Source organism: Brachyhypopomus gauderio, chromosome 5 (assembly GCF_052324685.1).
Source record: "Brachyhypopomus gauderio isolate BG-103 chromosome 5, BGAUD_0.2, whole genome shotgun sequence".
Taxonomy (NCBI): Eukaryota; Metazoa; Chordata; class Actinopteri; order Gymnotiformes; family Hypopomidae; genus Brachyhypopomus; species Brachyhypopomus gauderio.
The window spans coordinates 23,848,387-23,865,941 of NC_135215.1; the positions used below are offsets into that span (position 1 = coordinate 23,848,387).

Below are 17,555 nucleotides of genomic sequence, written 5' to 3' on the forward strand. Positions count from 1 at the left end.
ACTTCTAGGTGATTAAATATGTGAACATCAGCAAGCTCCAAACTGATAACAATATTTAGCACATGATTTCTGAACTTTGTTGGGTGTATTGCTAGTGCCGTTGTATGTTTTACTCACCAGAGCTTTTTCAGGGTCCACTTGTGTTTCAGCACAAAGTTCCATGTTTCTACAAAGATTGTCAATGCAGCACTAAGCAGACCATATCTGTGAAGACACACACACATACATTTTCACATACCTGCATTAACCATTTCTATAGCTGGAAAGGTCAGGCTTAATGATGGCTTAACAGACTCCTCCACTAAGCAATTAAGCTTAACTGGCTGCTGAAAACATTGTTATTTGCATTTTGAAATTTAAGAAGAATATTAATCAATATTGGTATACTCAACGTATCCCAGTGCACATTTAACTCCAATGACGCCAAGTTGCGATTCCCGTATTACTGTCATTATATGTGCTAATGTAGAATTATTTTTAAGCATATTAGCTTTCATTGATACAAGAACAGTATGTATTTATATACATATGTTAATTCACTCCCAAGTTATTACACTGGCTACAAGTATACTACAGAGCTGACCACCCCTTGTGATTGACGTGAAGCGTCTTTAATGTTTCTTTTTGATTCGATTTTAATTTCATTTCTTATTTTTAATCAATTAAAAATATACATATCACATTGTTCTGGGGCATATAATGAAGAAGAAAAGAAAATAGAAGAGGCATCAAAATGGACTCTGCCCATTTATCCAGAACTGTTCTTCTGTAACATTTTTCAAATCTCAATTAAAAGACTTGGAAAAAGAAAAAGACTTAATTCAATGTTTGTACTGTCACACCCAATGTGACCCAGTGTCCTGTATTGGGGTTCGCAGTAGGCTTGTCCCGATTGGATATTTGGATTGGATCGGTAGCCGATATTTGGAAAAAATGCGTATCGGTATCGGATCGGCAGGCACTAGAAAATGTCCATCCAGACTCCCGATCCAGTTTTTTTTTTTTTTAAGTCCGATCCGGGTTTTCTAGCACACCCCTTTAGATAATCCATTCCAGTTTTTGCTGTGTTTTTGCCAGTGAGAGTAAAATGCGGTCCACAATTTCTAGCACACCTTCAGCACACGAGCATAGCGTCTCTCCAATTTAGCTCAGCGGCATCTCCTTAACCATTAAGGGTTAGGGTTTAACAGTGTAACAAACTGTGTGAGGCAGAGCAGGGAGGCGGACACAAACGCTGCGGAGAGCGAGATTTATTGAATGGAATTCCAAAGGCAGAGTCGTAATACCGGGCAGGGGTCATAACAGGTAGGCAGTCCGAACATGAAATATAAACGGGCATGGTGGCACAAAGAACAAAACAAGGCAGGGGAAACAAAGACTAGGCTGAACGTACTTACGACGAAACAGAAACAGTTAAATCCGCTAGAGCACGAACGAGGCAAGAGAACAAACAGGTAAGTAGCACAAAATAACCGATACCGACATGGGAGACACGGGGACTATAAATACATTGAACTAGACTAGAAACAGGTGAAAACAATAACGACATGGGCGTGGCAGAAGTGAGGAAACCATAGAAACAGACAACAAAGCGGGCTCAAGGAGCAGGGAACAACACAGACACGAGGAACAGGGAAACTGGAGTGACAGCTAGGAGAGGGGGGCGTAGCGCTACGTGACAGTGTCACTCGTGTTGTTTACATTTTTTGCACATGGAAAATTGCAATATTCATAGGCCCTTTTCACAACAAAGCGGAAATACGTCACCGCCGGGTAAAACAAGTTCCGGTACTCGCAGAAGATATTTGTTGTCAATTCACCTCAGCATGGAGCATGTATTTACTTCATCCCTGTTGTCGCTGCCGAGACTGAATTTTAAATACGTTTCCAGTATTGTTGGAGAACATTCAACAACGAAGGGTTCCAAGTTAAATAGAGGCTACAAATTGTTTGTAGAAGAATTTATTCACTCATACCAGGGTAAGGTGACATTAGCTAGCACTAGCGAAGTAACCATGTAACTATTATTTAACGCAGGTATCACCAAATGGCGGACCGCGGTCCGGATCCGGACCCGAACGCCGTCCTGTCCGGACCCAATCACATTCCTGATTAACTGGATACGGACCCAAATGCCAAAAAAATTTTAACGGGAGACTATATTTTAAACCGGAGAATTTATTTTTAGACGAGTGTTACGTTCACCACCCATTTGAGTGTTACGTTCGCCCCCCCCGCTCAACAACTTTCGTCACCGCGGACCCGGACCTAAGGTCTGAGCTATCTGCCAAAAATGGACCGCGGAAAGATTTAATTGATTACCCCTGATTTAACGTATAGATCGTTCCATTAGTCATCCTACGGAGTGGTAAAACAGTCTATATTATTATGATATATATTATAATATTACAAATGATACTGACAGCTTTAGTTAACAATATCTAGCTAGGTGATAGCTAGATGCGATTTTTGGCCCATTTTCAGCCGATTTTTCACTCGTGCGACTATTTTTGCGATCGGGCTGAGTTGCGGCTCAATCGCGTGTCGTGCATCATATAGTTTACACAGGTAAACGAGGAACGATTCACACCTCACGACCAACTCCCGATCAGAAATCGCAGCATCGCAAGCAGCTCCACGAGCCGACTCTCCCTGCGATTTAGTCGTACTGTTTGAGCTGGAGCTGAGTACACGATTTAAAATATCGTACAGTGTACGCCCAGCTTTAGCAAGCCAAGGGACGTCGGCTATTTATTGGTTTACATCAGTATCAATAAAGTTCATGACACACACCAAGTTAGTAAGTGTTGTTTATTCAGTGTCCAATATAGTCGACAGCAAAGTGATGGTCAGGGCTGGATGAGCTAGATGCTACCGAGCAGAGCTAGATGCTACCGATCAGAGCTGGATGAGCTAGATGCTAGCGGATCAGAGCTAGTTTCAGAGCCGGTTTCAGTGGAACAGTTGCTGTCCGCATTTGAAAGAGCAAGCTCTCGGCTGGGAGTAGATGCTCGTGGTGTACTCCCAGCTGAGAGCTTGCTCTTTTCTAGCTAGATGCTAGCGAACCGGCGCTAGATGCTAGCGGACCGGTGTTCTGTCGGATTTTCCTACTTTGTTGAATTTTCCTACCGTATCAGCTGGCAGCGAGTATTTATAGACTAGTCTGTCGAATTTTCCTACCTTGTCGAATTTTCCTACCGTGTCCGTTGGCATCGCGTATTTGTAGACGTATCTCTTAGTTTGTTTACCTTATGGAAACGTCGTAATGTAGCGCAAATCAGCGTTTAAAAAGTAGTATTTGTAGACGTATCTCTTAGTTTGTTTACCTTATGGAAACGTCGTAATGTAGCGCAAATCAGCGTTTAAAAAGTAGTATTTGTAGACGTATCTCTTAGTTTGTTTACCTTATGGAAACGTTGTAATGTAGCGAAAATCAGCGTTTAAAAAGTAGTATTGTAGACATATCTCTTAGTTTGTTTACCTTATGGAAACGTCGTAATGTAGCGCAATTTAGCGTTTAAAAAGTAGTATTTGTAGACGTATCTCTTAGTTTGTTTACCTTTTGGAAACGTTGTAATGTAGCGCAAATCGGCGTTTAAAAAGTAGTATTGTAGTATCTCTTAGTTTGTTTACCTTATGGAAACGTCGTAATGTAGCGCAAATCAGCGTTTAAAAAGTAGGATGAGCTTTAAAATAAAAGTTTTATTTTGCGTATTAGTGTATACACGGCTCAATCATTATCATGCGGAAATATCCAAGTCCCTATAAATAGGTAATAACAGGTAGTAAAATGGCGCTGTTTAAAACATTTTAATCAACTAGTTAACTTAATGCACAGTTGAAAACATTGCAATTGCAAACAAAGAAGAAATTATAAACAAGAAATTAACTTACTGCACTATTGAAAGGACTAAATAGTACTGCACTGTTGAAATTCGCTAGCAGGCAGGAAAAATCGATGGGTGTAGTAGGCGGCCACCAAAATAGTGACGTAAAAGCGACTTGCGCATGCGCAGTAAGCCTTGGTATGAATTTTCGATGGGTAGGAAAAATCGACAGAACACCGGCGCTAGATGCTAGCGGACCGGCGCTAGATGCTAGCGGACCGGCGCTAGATGCTAGCGGACCGGCGCTAGATGCTAGCGGACCGGGGCTAGATGCTAGCGGACGCAAGTCTACTCCCAGCCGAGAGTTTGATCTTTCAAACACGGACAGCAACTGTTCCACTGAACCCGGCTGGAAACAGTAACAGTACCGGGGACAGTAACTGGGAACAGCACCAACTTTTAGCCATGAGCTTCCATGTAGAGTCTGCAGCAGTGAAATGCTGGCTACACACAAATATGCTCCGTATCACAAAGTTTTTCCCTTCATCCCTCCTAATTGCACAAACCCATTTTCTTTTTTGCTCGTCGTCAGCCGGAAAACCGTGGAAACTGAGATACGGCTGTTTTTGCTTCGAGATCGAGCACCCTGGTACACTGCAAAAGCTCTTGTTATTGGACTCTGCCATTGTTTAATGTGTAATGGAAGTATGCGTCTATACATGATTGGGCCTGTATATTACAGACAGAGACATTGGGGGAGCCAGAGACTATGCTTTGTTAATTCACTCCTTGCACACCTAGCATGCCTAACATGACTGCCCGTGTATTCAAAGTATGAATGTAGTCTGCAAAGCCTGGCATAACATAACTGATATGACTGGAATGACATCACTGGCATGACTGGAATGAGTGACATGACTGGCATGACTAATGACATGACTGATATGATTGGACTAAAATGACTGACATGACTGATATAACTGACATGACTGTTATGACTGGACCAAAACACTTTTCAAAACAGCTTGCGGGCCAGAAATAGATAGCCCGCGGGCCGCTATTTGAGTATGGGGATCCTATACTGTATATAATGCTCCAATTATGATTACTTATATGTGTAAAGTTTGTTGGGTGCAGCTGGTAATCAGTCGCACAATAAAAATATCGAGTATAATCAATAAGATTAGCTGTAAATTAATTATAGCATTGAAAACACTGTTCAACAATTGCTCAGGAGCAGACTGAGGTCCTGTCATTCACAGGGATGCCAACTCTCACGCATTGAGCGTGAGACACACGCACTAGACAGTCTTCACACGCCACATATCCGATTTCTCACGCCGAGAAAAAAAAATCTAGTTTATGTACACCCACCCACCCAAGTGATCTTGAAAAGTTGGCAACCCTGCATTCATCATAAATTATAAACTAGAAGAAATTTAGTGCAATTCAGCACTAAAGGTTCGAATTAACCTAATCTGCACTACTAGCTAGAACGAAGCAACACAAGTGGCTAAAACGTGTCGCGTCAAAACTTAGATTACACTAAATGTAAACTGCAAAATGTAAACTGCAATCTAAATAATTAATAATTTACAGTATATAGCAGAAAAAAAGTGATTTAATCGACTGTATGTACATTTGGAAACAGGCCACTAATGAAATGCGGTACTCGCAGATACAGATTTAAATCTAGTCAGTAGCGAAGTTAACCTGTCTAGTAAATTAGGTTTGCAAGGAGGTTAGCAGAATACCTTGAGACCGCCGAAGACTCGTCTATAAACAGAAGTGTAGAAGCCTTTTTGAAGATGGTACAAACCGAGTATTATGTAGATAGCTAGCTAGCTAGCTAGCTTGATAAGTGGTACAGGTAGGAACCACATTAGTCTACTCGTTACGTGACTGCTGTTGTCGAAAATAACCAGTAATCGTTAGCTACCTATGTAATCCAAATAATGTACAGCTTTCCAGTCAGAATCTCTAAAACAGGCCTAAGCAAAACTTCAACTAACAGTGTCTTGAAATGTGTTCCGCGAACATTTTCCTTCCCGTAGCTCATCTGTGATCTGAAGTTTGGTCTACCTCTATCTAAATAGTCGTTCCGCTTGCTCATATGACGTTAGCGAATAGGAACATATCTTAAAGTGTTCTCTTAACGATTCTTCAAGATAGTACACGTTATGATGAGGATATCTTGACAGATCATTCTAAATCGATTGCAATCGACAAACAGAAAAACATTATTTTTTGGCATTTTTATAATTAGACAAAAAAATGTATTCCTTTCAAAATAAAAGTTATAAAGGTAGTGGGGGATTTTTTGTTGTTGACGTTTATTGGTTTGCTTTTTGGATAGTTTTTTCCTTTATGTTAAAGACCCTTAACCTGTTCCATGCAAGATTAACGATCGAGAGGTTCCTTCAGGCACGTTAACTTTTTTTTCGTGTAATGCTTTTCTGAGCTGCTGCATGTTTCCTTTTGTTATATTATGATATAGGGGTTTTGATCAAACAAACAAGCGCTACAGCCATGAATCCACCTGCACATCAAATACGTTTTGTGCTCTTTTGTTAGAATCTAGAAAAAATAGTATTTTATTTGGAGAATAATCATTGTCTACTTTACATTATTGAAAAAAATAGGGCAAAATTTGTTAGGGCATTACCACAGAGCAATTGTTATGAAACACGGGATACATTTTCAGAATTGTCACATCATTAATGCTGATCGATAAGAGTAATTATCAGATAGAATGGGTTTATTATTCAGTAATGACTATGCATGACTATCCCAGAGCCACTAAAATTTACTCGTATGTCTTTGCCATGCTCTGAAGAAATCTTAACAGAGGATGAATTGCCACTCCATTGCTGTAGTTAACAGATGTACTGTATTTCCAAAATACATAATTTTTCTAAAAGGCATGGGTTACACAGAAGAAGGAACAATAATTATTTGTTTAATTGTTCTGTGTAGCCTAGGATTACAATTTTAGGATTTCTGAGTCATATTGTGGTTGAAATGGATTAATCAATGAAAAGTCATATATAGACGATTGTTTTTTTTTTTCTTGTCACAAATTTGCGTTGCACTTGCAACGATTGCGTTGCAACAAACAATATTTTAAGGTCAACAGAGACATAATATGGTACTTTCTGCTTTTATATGTTTTGTTTTTATGTCGTTGATAGTTTTATAATAGCACAAGCTATCAAAAACAAGATGTCACAGCGGTTATTATTACGAACATCAATATGACGTAATGCACACTTCAATTTTCAGGATACTGGAATCTTTCCGTTAGTTTGTAAGAACGTTGTTTCCCATGATGCTTGGCGAGACTGACCACCAAGATGGCGGACGCTATTGATGAATTTGAGAAAGAGGCTGGATGCGTCCCTATTCTTCATCCAGAAGTAAGATATTTTGCTTATATGTCGAGGGTATTCGCATGGCTGTTGATTAAGAATGCAAAAATAAATAGAAGAAATCTCATTGGTTGTCACTGAAGACTTATATCTGGCCGTAAACAGGCGGGTACCATTAAGCTATGCTAAGCTAGCTAGTTAGCTTTTTACCTGTGTAGCTAGCTGTCATGTGTGGTTCTCGTATGCCAATTCATGCTATATGTTTCTTAATCGTTGTGTTAAAAGGGTTTTTTAGTTCAGTGTAATAAGGTGACCTTGAAAACATTTTACGTTATCTATATATGTTCGATATCGCAAAACACCAGCCACGAAACATTAAATCCATTACCTAGCTGGGTGATTAGTTTGATAGCTGGCGTAGCAAGCTCGTTGAATTTTGGCGTTGATTGCAGACAGCCAACAACAGTAATCGAGGCCGTATGTGACCTAGAGTCATAAGCTTGCTAGCATATACTATATACTGTCATGTTTTGCAAATACGATTGATGAAGTCATTTCACTTTATGCGTACGAAATCTGTTTTTTTATTTACAGTTGCGTTGAGACTTTTGCTGATATAAAAAGAGAGCCTCCTGTAGTGATAAGCTAGACTAATTTCCTTTATATTATACAATTGCCTTTTTATGTTAAGTGAACAATAGTCGATTTAATTACTCTACTTTTCCAAGCACTTGTAAGTATGACACCAGTTGTAAAGGTCAAGACATATTACTGTTATTTTTGCAGTTAAGTCTTTTTGCCTTTGAGATAGAATTGATGTTGTAAATTATCTCATTTTTGAGGGGCTAGCTATTACTAATTGTACACCTTAGAAAATACAACAGAACAGTTAAAGGAATAAACAGGGATGGAAAGTCCTCCTGGCTGCAATGAAGCATATCACTGTTTTCTGCAACAGCAAAACTTGTGAAAGTACCAATTTAACTGTTTTGCAAGAAGCTTTTAAAATATTGCCCCATAAACAGAACTTATATATTTTAAATAGTCAAATATAAGCTATATGTAGTCTTCTATTTTCAGTGTATTGTTTTTAAATGACGGTAACACATTAATATAAATCAACATTTATATACATGTATAGCGCTTTTTACAACAGTTGTTGTCACAAAGCAGTTTTACAAGTGTCCGAGTCCAAGCCCCCAGTGAGCAAGCCAAGGGCGTCAGTGGCAAGTAAAAACTCCCTAAGAGCATGAGGAGAAACCTTGAGAGGAACTAAGGCTCAGGGGGGAACCCATCCTCCTCTGGCCAATGCTGGTCACTATAACAATTAAAGAGATAGAAAAACAAAGAAAAGATGGGAAGGATAAATAAATCTAATTTTTGTGTGTATTTATATACATGAGTTCTCTATGTAATTCCTATTCAGTCCTAAACATCTTGATGGTTGGTAATAGTAGTCATAGCCCCATAGAATCCGGGGCGGTGAGAGGGCAGTGGCTTTATCCTTCATCCACAACTGGTTAGTGAGGGCAGTGGGTTGGTCCTTCATCATAACTGGTTAGGCAGGAGGTGGCTGGCCCAGGATGGATCTCGGGAAAGATTAGTCTCTCCTCGTCTCAGTATATCTAAGGTAGGCGGGCAGCCATATGGAAAAATAAAACGGAAAATTTGCTCTGTATGGGATCATATGTGGGACAGATTAATTTTAAACATTTCTGGAATGTGGCAGCAACTCAGCCTAGCTAAAAAGGCAGAAGGAGAAGGTCACACAGACTTGGGCAGAGTTGTATAGTAATGAAGTAGAACTACTACTGTACTTAAGTACTAAAATGCTGTATCTGTACTTTACTGGAGTATTATTTTTTTCTCCTACTTCCACTTTTACTTCACTACATATTTTCCATCAGTTTAATACTTTTACTCCGATACATTTTTTACGTGCTGTATTTTACATACTCATTACAATTATAAACATGTTAGCTGTCTTATGAGAAAACTGCGCATGCTCCGGTCACGTGTCGTTTACTCTGCTGCTAGGTTCACTTGACACGTCGTGACTGCTGCAAGGGTCCGCGCGGCAAAAATGACGCAATCGCGGTGGCTCCGCCTAGGCTTGTCACGATACTAAGAATGAAAACTTCGATACAATACTTAAAAAAATATTGAAATTCGATACCATTTTCGATACCAAAGTCAGATACTGTGCTAATTTCCGTTTTAAAGCCTTTTTATTATTTTTATAAACAAACAAATGAATGTTGCTTTGTGTTTGAAAATGCTTGAAATTGTAACTTTATTTCACAACAAATAGCTATCTGACTGAACAGTTCTCTTGTATTACGTTAACAAATACGAGCCTCTTGTAATTCCAGGACGAAACATGAGAAAACGTGAAGACGTTAATATTGGGCGTTTTGAAAATAAACAACCATTAAATAATGTGATAAAAAAGTGAATAATTTCGAGTATATGTATAAATATTTAACTTATCCCAACAAACATGCTACGTCAGAAAGACGTTAAAATCATGTCTGTATCACATCGGTCAGTCCAGACCCAGTTTTGCATGTCTGGTGGACGTTCAAAACTGATTCAAAATCTGACAGTGTGACTAGGACCTTTACTTAACATGGACGTCTATGACGAGTTTTCTATCTGAACGTCTGACTAGGACCTTTATTGAATGTCAGTGGCAGTAAAAAACGGCAGTAATAGACGTTCAAAAGACGTTTAAAAAAGACATCGCAAAAACTTTCATTCTGGCTTTTCAGTGGACGTCTTTTGAACGTCTGACAAAGTGTCTTTGCTCGTGCTGGGAAATATTGAAATGGACCTTGAAAGTGACATACAAGTGTTTGAATTCCAAAAAGTGTATGAACCCTGCAAACATGACTTTGTTCATCGTGCTGAAGTGCGGCGCACGCGAGGTCTTGCACCTCTCGAATTTTGTAACTTCGCGCGCGCCGCGCCTCAGCACAACGAACAAAGTCATGTTTGCAGGGTTCATACACCTTTATAAGGTGGAATTCAAGCGCTTGTACCAATATTTCCCAGCACGTTAAACTTAATTAAGTTAAATATTTATACATATACTCAAAATGATTCGAAATATTGCGCTTTTAATCACATTATTTAATGGATGTTTATTTCCAAAACACCCAATCTTAACGTCTTCACGTTCTCTCATGTTTTGTCTTGTAATTACAAGTAACGTAATACAGGAGAACTGTTAATTCAGATGGATATTTGTTGTGAAACTAAGTAGTTACAATTTCAAGCATTTTAAAGTACTTTAGCCTAAATTCCAGCACTTTTCAAACCTGAAACACACTGAAACACAAAGCAGCATTAAAATTTGTCAGGTAAGTGTTCATTCCCCTGTTGTTGAGGGGTGTTTCTTTTATACTACCACATATGGTTTCGGAGAACACTGCAAAGCGGAAAGTATAAACACCTCCACCGCTCGCGGAGGTTCGCGCAAGGTGGGCGGAGTCGAGCGCTATGGTCACTCAACCAGGCTTTAGCGCCCTTCGTTGAAATCTTCCAAAAGCACCACTTGCAAACTGGCTTGTTCATGTCCTTCGGTTTTCCATCTGTATCTGCTTCGAATCCAACAGCACTGCGTTTGCTTTTAGCAATATTTCACCCTAAAGAGGGTGAAATATTGGCCTTCAAAAATTCACCTTCAAACTTGAAAAAACACATCAATGTAAGTTATAAATATAACACACAGAATATATCTTCGCTAACTAACCTAATTATGTTCATGATGTGCTGCACTATTCACTTAACATTAGCTGGCAATCATAAAGGCGATGTCACGCGGAGTTGTGTTTTTAGCAACAGTAAGTCGTGTCTCTTTTCATGCTGACTAATCATGTGCCCATTTTTATAGTGTAGTGTTTTTCTAGGGTAAGGGCATTTATTGGGGGTAAACGCAGGGCAGTAGGCTCACCTTTAGAATCCGATGGACGGATTTTATGTCCAAAATACAACTCGTTTTCTCAGCTAAATTAATGCGAACTTGTACTTCTGCGTCAAACCTACGACGTAGCGGGATATAGGTTATCTGTTTTTTGTGTACCAGGCATGAAAATCTGTCACCTTTCAGCGAAATTCGCCGTTTTGAAGTTGAAAAGGGTGACCTACGTGAATCGTGTAGATCCGAGGAGTTTTTTTGGGGGGGTCGGGAGATATATATAATATATATATATATATATATATATATATATATTTACCACTACATTTACCAGAACGTACACTTAACAAGATCGTACATTTACCAGTGGATATATATGGGACATATATCTAAGTCTAGAAAACTATTACACAAGATTATAAAGGTGTCTATATTTCTAAAATAGCACAACTCAGGAACATATAGGTATGCAGAGGATTATGATGTTACTACACAAGAATTAATAGACATGTAGCCTATATCTAAGATAGTGGAACACACAGATACAGAGCTATGCATGCATTTATGATAATACAATCAAAGAATAGATGGGCATGCATCCTTAAAATACTGAAGTGAACAGGAATATATAGCCAGCGTTGGGTGATTACACAATGAGAGGCGTTGTGGTGGAAACAATATCAAACACGAGGCCGTGTTTTGCATCAACCACAGATCACTTAATGTTCAATTCTCATGGATATAGAGTTCAGCTTGGGTCTTGATCTCCTGTTCCAGAATTCCTAATGGCTGGGGAAAAAAACATTAGTTTTGAGGACAATGAGCCTTTCCTAGTCTGGAAAGTGGTCAAGTTTAGCGTCATTAGATTGCTTGCGACGACCCAACCCCTTTAAGCCAGGTCATTTAATTGGGTGATTAATGGTTTCAATCGCTTTCATATTTTGCGGTAAAACAAAGTTACTGCCGTTCGCTACAGCGCTGAACACTGTCAGAGCTAGCCACATGCTCTTGTGATAAATAGGTCAACACTGTGTAGTTAACGGTGACATCAAATAAGAAACAAGAATTTTTCTAGTGTGTCTGTAGTTCTAACTGGTGAATCCAGGGACGTGTGAGGATAACATTTGTGCCAGGGCTGAAAAGGTTGAAGATGAAGTTGTAAACTCTTGTAATTTGAGTCTACGCTGTGCTTTAGCCCATGTTAGAAAATAAAAACACGTGAACCCTGGTATTTCTTTACACTCATTTTCGCTGTTGATCTTATTTATTGGTTCATTAAGATGTAATGGTTTTGACTGAGCTATCTGGAATGGCGAAAGCGAGTTTCTCGCGTTTACGGATCTGGCTCCATCCATTGACAAGACAGGTCAATGTTTTTCGCTAGCGTCCCCAAGGGTCTAAAGTGAGAAGTAAACTAATCCGCACTCTGCATTCCAATGGACTACTCTTCTTACTCGCACCTCTAGAAGTTAAAATATTTTTTTAAATCTCTGAATCTGACAGTGTCTGAATGTCATGTCTGACATGTATTATGTTTAGTATATCTATTTTCAATGGTTCAATTATTAGGGCTGGCCTGAATAGCGTTTTTTAAGCTCCGGATATTCGGCACTGATTCGAAGCGAATATTCGAAGCTTCGTTTTTAAATAAGACTAGGGCTGAATGATTTTGGAAAATAATCTAATTGCAATTTTTTATCTATAAATTGCGATTGCGATTTAAAATCGCGATTTTTTTTTTTCCCACTGTTTTCAGGAAACTCTGTTTCGGCATTTTTTATACAGCTCAGATACTGGGTTGCCAACTTTTCAAGATCGCTTGAAGTGAGACTTGAACCTGGAGTGGGTGGCGAACGTAATTTGTTGTTATCGGGGCGGTGTAAAATGGACAAAATGTATTATTATTATATAGCGATCGATCGATCGCCTGTGGTTTACGCCAGAGCGAACTAGTAACTTTTTAGTCTAAGACGCTCAATGCATGAGAGTTGGCAGCCCTGCAGGTATAGCAACTTGGCTAAAATATGTGCGTGAGGGCATTTGGTAGCGCATATCCAGTGTGTTTAACAAAGCCATGAAGCCGGGCTTGTTTACTATATTAACGGACATCATGTCTTTCACTATGAACTCCGTTACTGCCCGAGTTATTTCAGCGTGCCGCTTCCAATTATATCCATAAGGAGTTACACTTTCAAACGGTTCGGTCAGTGAACCCTGTCTGCTGGACTGCGGTCAAGCTATGCGCGCTTTTGCGATTCATCCGCGCTTTAAATCTTATTGTGCCTATATGCGTGATTTTACGGTTTTTCGCTGCTCACCGCATACTGTATAAGCGCAGACAAATACTTTTGCGTATTTGAAGATGCAACTGGTCGTTGGCATTTTAGCCTTACAAATATCATACGAGGCTTTGTGGTGTTTTTTTTAAATGCTGAAGGTTTGTAGTGTTACCTCGCGTCGTAGCAACAGTAGCAAGGCACGTTTTGCAGGGTACCTGACGTTGAGCAGCATCTTTTTTAAAGCCAAAGTAATTTCACACAACTGATGTGCTGCCCCTCTTTGGTATTAGACTTTCAGTTGTGTCAGCTTCTGTCGAGCCTGAAGCCATTGTGCAACAAGTTAAAGTGCGCTGTGTTAACTTCACTTCTCCACCTCCCTGCCTCCTGCTCGGGTTTTCTCCGTTCGTCCCCGGCTCGGCTCGCTCCCAAGTCACGTGACCAGTTTAAATAGCAGCCTGTGCGATTAGAGAATCGCGTTTTAAAATATCGCGAGATTATCGCAAATGCAATTAATCGTTCAGCCCTAAATAAGACGGCTTAAAAACGGATTAAAGTACGAAAAAATGTCGGGAAAAAAATGTCGGCCAACAACACAATTTACAATGGGCCGGCTTGCGCAGTGGAGCAGCTGCCGCGGACACTGGGCCGATGTGCGCAGCGAAAAAATTGGGGGGGGGAACACAAAAAAGACATGAGACGCGGGGAGAAACATTCTGTAAACAACAAACTTTTAATAGCTTCAAAAGAAATCAATTTAAATTATTATAGATTACAGGGAAGCTTAAACAAACGCCAAATTTAATAACGGAGCACACACATTAAAAATACCTTAAACATAGTAATGCAACCTCCTTGAACACTGCAAATAAAAATAATTATTTTACGAAATGAAATTAAGCCATCTAATAATAGTATTGCTGCTAAAATAGATAGCAAAAATATATATTATAATTGCAATAAAAATAAAAAATATAAATACTTTGAATAACAAAGTGTAATAAATGTAACAAAACAGCACACGTCCCACCATTAACATAGTATCACAGAAAAGAACACTTTAAAAACAAAACACTGAGTGTAGGAAATTTAACAAAATAGCAGGTCGCGCCATTAAATAACAGCAAAGCCTAAAAAATAACTTTAAATGAACATTTTAAATACAAAAACAGTAACACTACGTAAACGTATAAACTACACCTTCATGTTGTGTGCAAGAAACACAAGTTTGTTCACATTTTCTGGTAAAAGTGAGCTTCGTGTCTTGTTAACTATGTAGCCGGCCTTGGAAAAAATGCGCTCCGACGGGGTCGATGTGGCCGGTATGCAAAGGCAATATTTAGCTGCGAAAGCTAGTTTGGGGTAGCGGTCGCTGTTTTGTTTCCACCTTGTGAGTGGACCAGACTGGACTTTTGTTGTGTCCTTTAAATACTGCTCCATCTCTTTCGCTGCACTGGATTCATTGTGCTCTTCCTCTTCTTAATCAGACTGCATCAGCATTGAAATCTCCTGCTGTTTCCGTTTTTTGTGTGGTGGTGCTTCAGGCTCCTCTTCTCCTCCTGCTGCCTGCTCTTTTTCCTCCCCTGGAACAGCCTGTTGCTGGTGCAGATGTTCAGCCAGATGGACAACCTTAACCAAATAGCATTTTATTAGTAAAATCTGCCTGCACTCTATAGTGTATAATAGTATATATTGTACTTTATTTGAATTTTATTTTAGCGTAATATTCTAGTACATATTTAAGAATAGCAATGTATTTAATTTTAAAAAGCCTAACCTCCATGTAGACGAGGTTCCTCATGTCATTTTGAAGGAATTTTAAATGTTTGAATCGTTGGTCCAGTGCTGAAGAAAGGAGGTAGATGCTGTCGGGCTCCATAGTCAAAAGTTGCCATCGGTTGTCGATCTCCGTGATGAGGGTCTTTTTCATTTCTCTGATGGCTGGGGTTTCATCCTCCTCCTCCTCGAGTGACAGGTGGCGTTTCTTCAGGTTAAAGAGCATTGGCACAGCTGAGGACAATGACACGTTCTCCTCCTGTGAGAGCACCTCCGTGAGCGTGATTAGGGGCCTAAGTACTTCTACTAAATCTTGTGCCAGTTTCCACTGCTCAGTTGACAGATCCAGGGTGCGATCACCTTTCTTCGTAATGCTGGGATCTGACAAAACAGCCGTCACTGGCCATCGTTGCTCCAACAGCCGGTCAAGCATTTCACATGTGGAGTTCCAACGAGTAGCGATGTCTTGTATAAGACTGTGCTCAACAACATTTTGCTGCTTTTGTTTATCTTTTAGGGCAGTTGTAGCTTTCACACTTTTTTTTTTAAGTGTCCCACTAGATTCCTAGCAGCCGAAATTGTGCGACGTATTCTGTCCTGTTTTAAAGCACTGTTTATGCATAGCTGTAGTGAGTGTCCTGAGCAGAAAACTCCTTGAACGTTGCCCCATTTTTCTGGGTCCTTCTTCAGAGTTTCCGTGCTCAGCTTCATATTGCTAGCGTTGTCGTGAACAACTGCTACTCGCTTATAATTTGGAATAGCGAAGGACTCCGCCACTTCTTCAAGCAGTTGCGCTATATGGACGCCCGTATGGCTCACCTCCATTGCTTTGGTTGCCAATACAAAGTTACAAAGTTCCCACTCCTGATTTATAAAGTGACATGTGACTGACATGTAAGCCTCCATGTTCAACGAGGTCCAAATGTCTGTTGTTAAACTTAATGCAGAGGAGTTTTCAATAAGAGCTGAAACTTGATTTTGGAGATTGCTGTACTTCAGAGACAAGGCCTGTGAAATGCTGGAGCGTTTGGGGAGAACGTAACCGGGCTCCATCTTTTTCATTAATTGTTTGAAGCCTTTGCCTTCGACTACGTTAATGGGTCTCATATCTAGTGCGATGAACTCTACTATAGCATCTGTTATCTCTTTCTTTCTTTTCTCTGTTATTGCTTTCTGGAACTGCAGGCTTTGCTGTGTCGTTTTGTCGGTTGAAGATGTCGATGGCTGCGAAGCCATATGGATGGTATGCACCTATACAGATGGAAGCTGTTAATAGCCTGGGCATTTTTTTTTGTGATTTAGCACCTAGTGTTGCCACATTACCCCTTTCATTTTATTATATAAATCAGTTTCGAAGTGCCTGCAAGTTATCATGCATGGCAGACACTATTTAAGCTAAATTTGTTAGCAGGAATAATCTTTTTTTTTTTTTTTTTTTTTTTTTACACCGTCAAGAAATAATACCGCATTTAGAGGATTTCTCAAGCTTGATGTGCCACCATGATATGCCATCTGAATGTCACATATTTGGCACACTGCCTTTGTCTTATCTGCATTCAATTTAAAATGCTTCCAAACGGCTGAGCTTCTCGGCATTTTGCCTCTCATAAACCGCCATTAACCTGAATGGAACTGTAACGTTAGAGTGAGGCGGAGCTAAGAAAAAAAACACGAATATCCGAATACCAAAATTAAAAACCGAATACCTACTCAATGACCGAATATTCGGGTCCAGCCCTATCAATTATTATTGTTCACTTCTTAATAAAATATAGACAGCACAAGATGCATGTGATGTGAACAAAGCTGGTTGTATATAGGGTGGCCACTTTTCAGTATTGCTTTAATTGCTTTAATTTTGGTATTTTTACTATTATGGATTTGATTATATTCAGTATATATATATATATATATATATATATATATATATATATATATATATAATGTGTGTGTGTGTAGCTCTCTCTCTCTCCCTCTCTCTCTCTCTCATATATATATATATATATATATATATATATATATATATATATTATTATTATTATGATTATATATATTATATATATATATATATATATATATATATATATATATATATATATATAATAATAATTTATATATGATAATTGTGACGCTGGGACAGAACAGAGGCAGCAGGAGGCAGAGGTGGTGTAGGCTCTGGTTTATTATCCATCGTGTAACAGAACAAAAAGACTCAGGCTCAAAGGCAAAAATGAAAAGCAACAGAATGAAAATCACTGAAGTAAAGCTCTTGGCGTAGTAGATGTACTCTCCCACGTAGCGAGGCGCAGTAGCAGGTGAATGAGCAGCGCTTGAAGGAGCGACCTGTGGGAATATAAGGAGGAAAGCCTAACGCACAGGTGATTTGGAG

General features: G+C 39.4%; 2 protein-coding genes across 14 annotated transcripts in view; one reads left to right on the forward strand and one right to left on the reverse strand.

The window, feature by feature from the left end:
• osbpl8 (oxysterol binding protein-like 8) overlaps positions 1-6,033 on the reverse strand; it is a 154,760-nt gene extending 148,727 nt beyond the window's left edge. For 4 of the 7 annotated variants that reach the window (XM_077006581.1, XM_077006583.1, XM_077006580.1 and 1 more), the window contains exons 1-2: positions 5,582-6,031; positions 118-204 (exon numbers count right to left, since the gene is read on the reverse strand). In XM_077006581.1, coding sequence (XP_076862696.1) covers positions 118-162 — 45 coding nt within the window. In that variant the 5' untranslated portion in view covers positions 163-204; positions 5,582-6,031. Of the gene's footprint in view, positions 1-117; positions 205-5,581 lie in introns of all 7 variants that reach the window. The other 3 variants (XM_077006579.1, XM_077006577.1, XM_077006582.1) reach the window with 3 other exon arrangements.
• Positions 6,034-7,132: 1,099 nt separating this feature from the next.
• zdhhc17 (zDHHC palmitoyltransferase 17) overlaps positions 7,133-17,555 on the forward strand; it is a 57,969-nt gene continuing 47,546 nt past the window's right edge. For all 7 annotated transcript variants that reach the window (XR_013130978.1, XR_013130979.1, XM_077006588.1 and 4 more), the window contains exon 1: positions 7,133-7,243. Coding sequence is in view for 5 of the 7 variants with exons in the window: in XM_077006588.1 (XP_076862703.1) it covers positions 7,181-7,243 (63 nt within the window). In the remaining 2 variants the exon portion in view is untranslated. The remainder of the gene's footprint in view (positions 7,244-17,555) is intronic.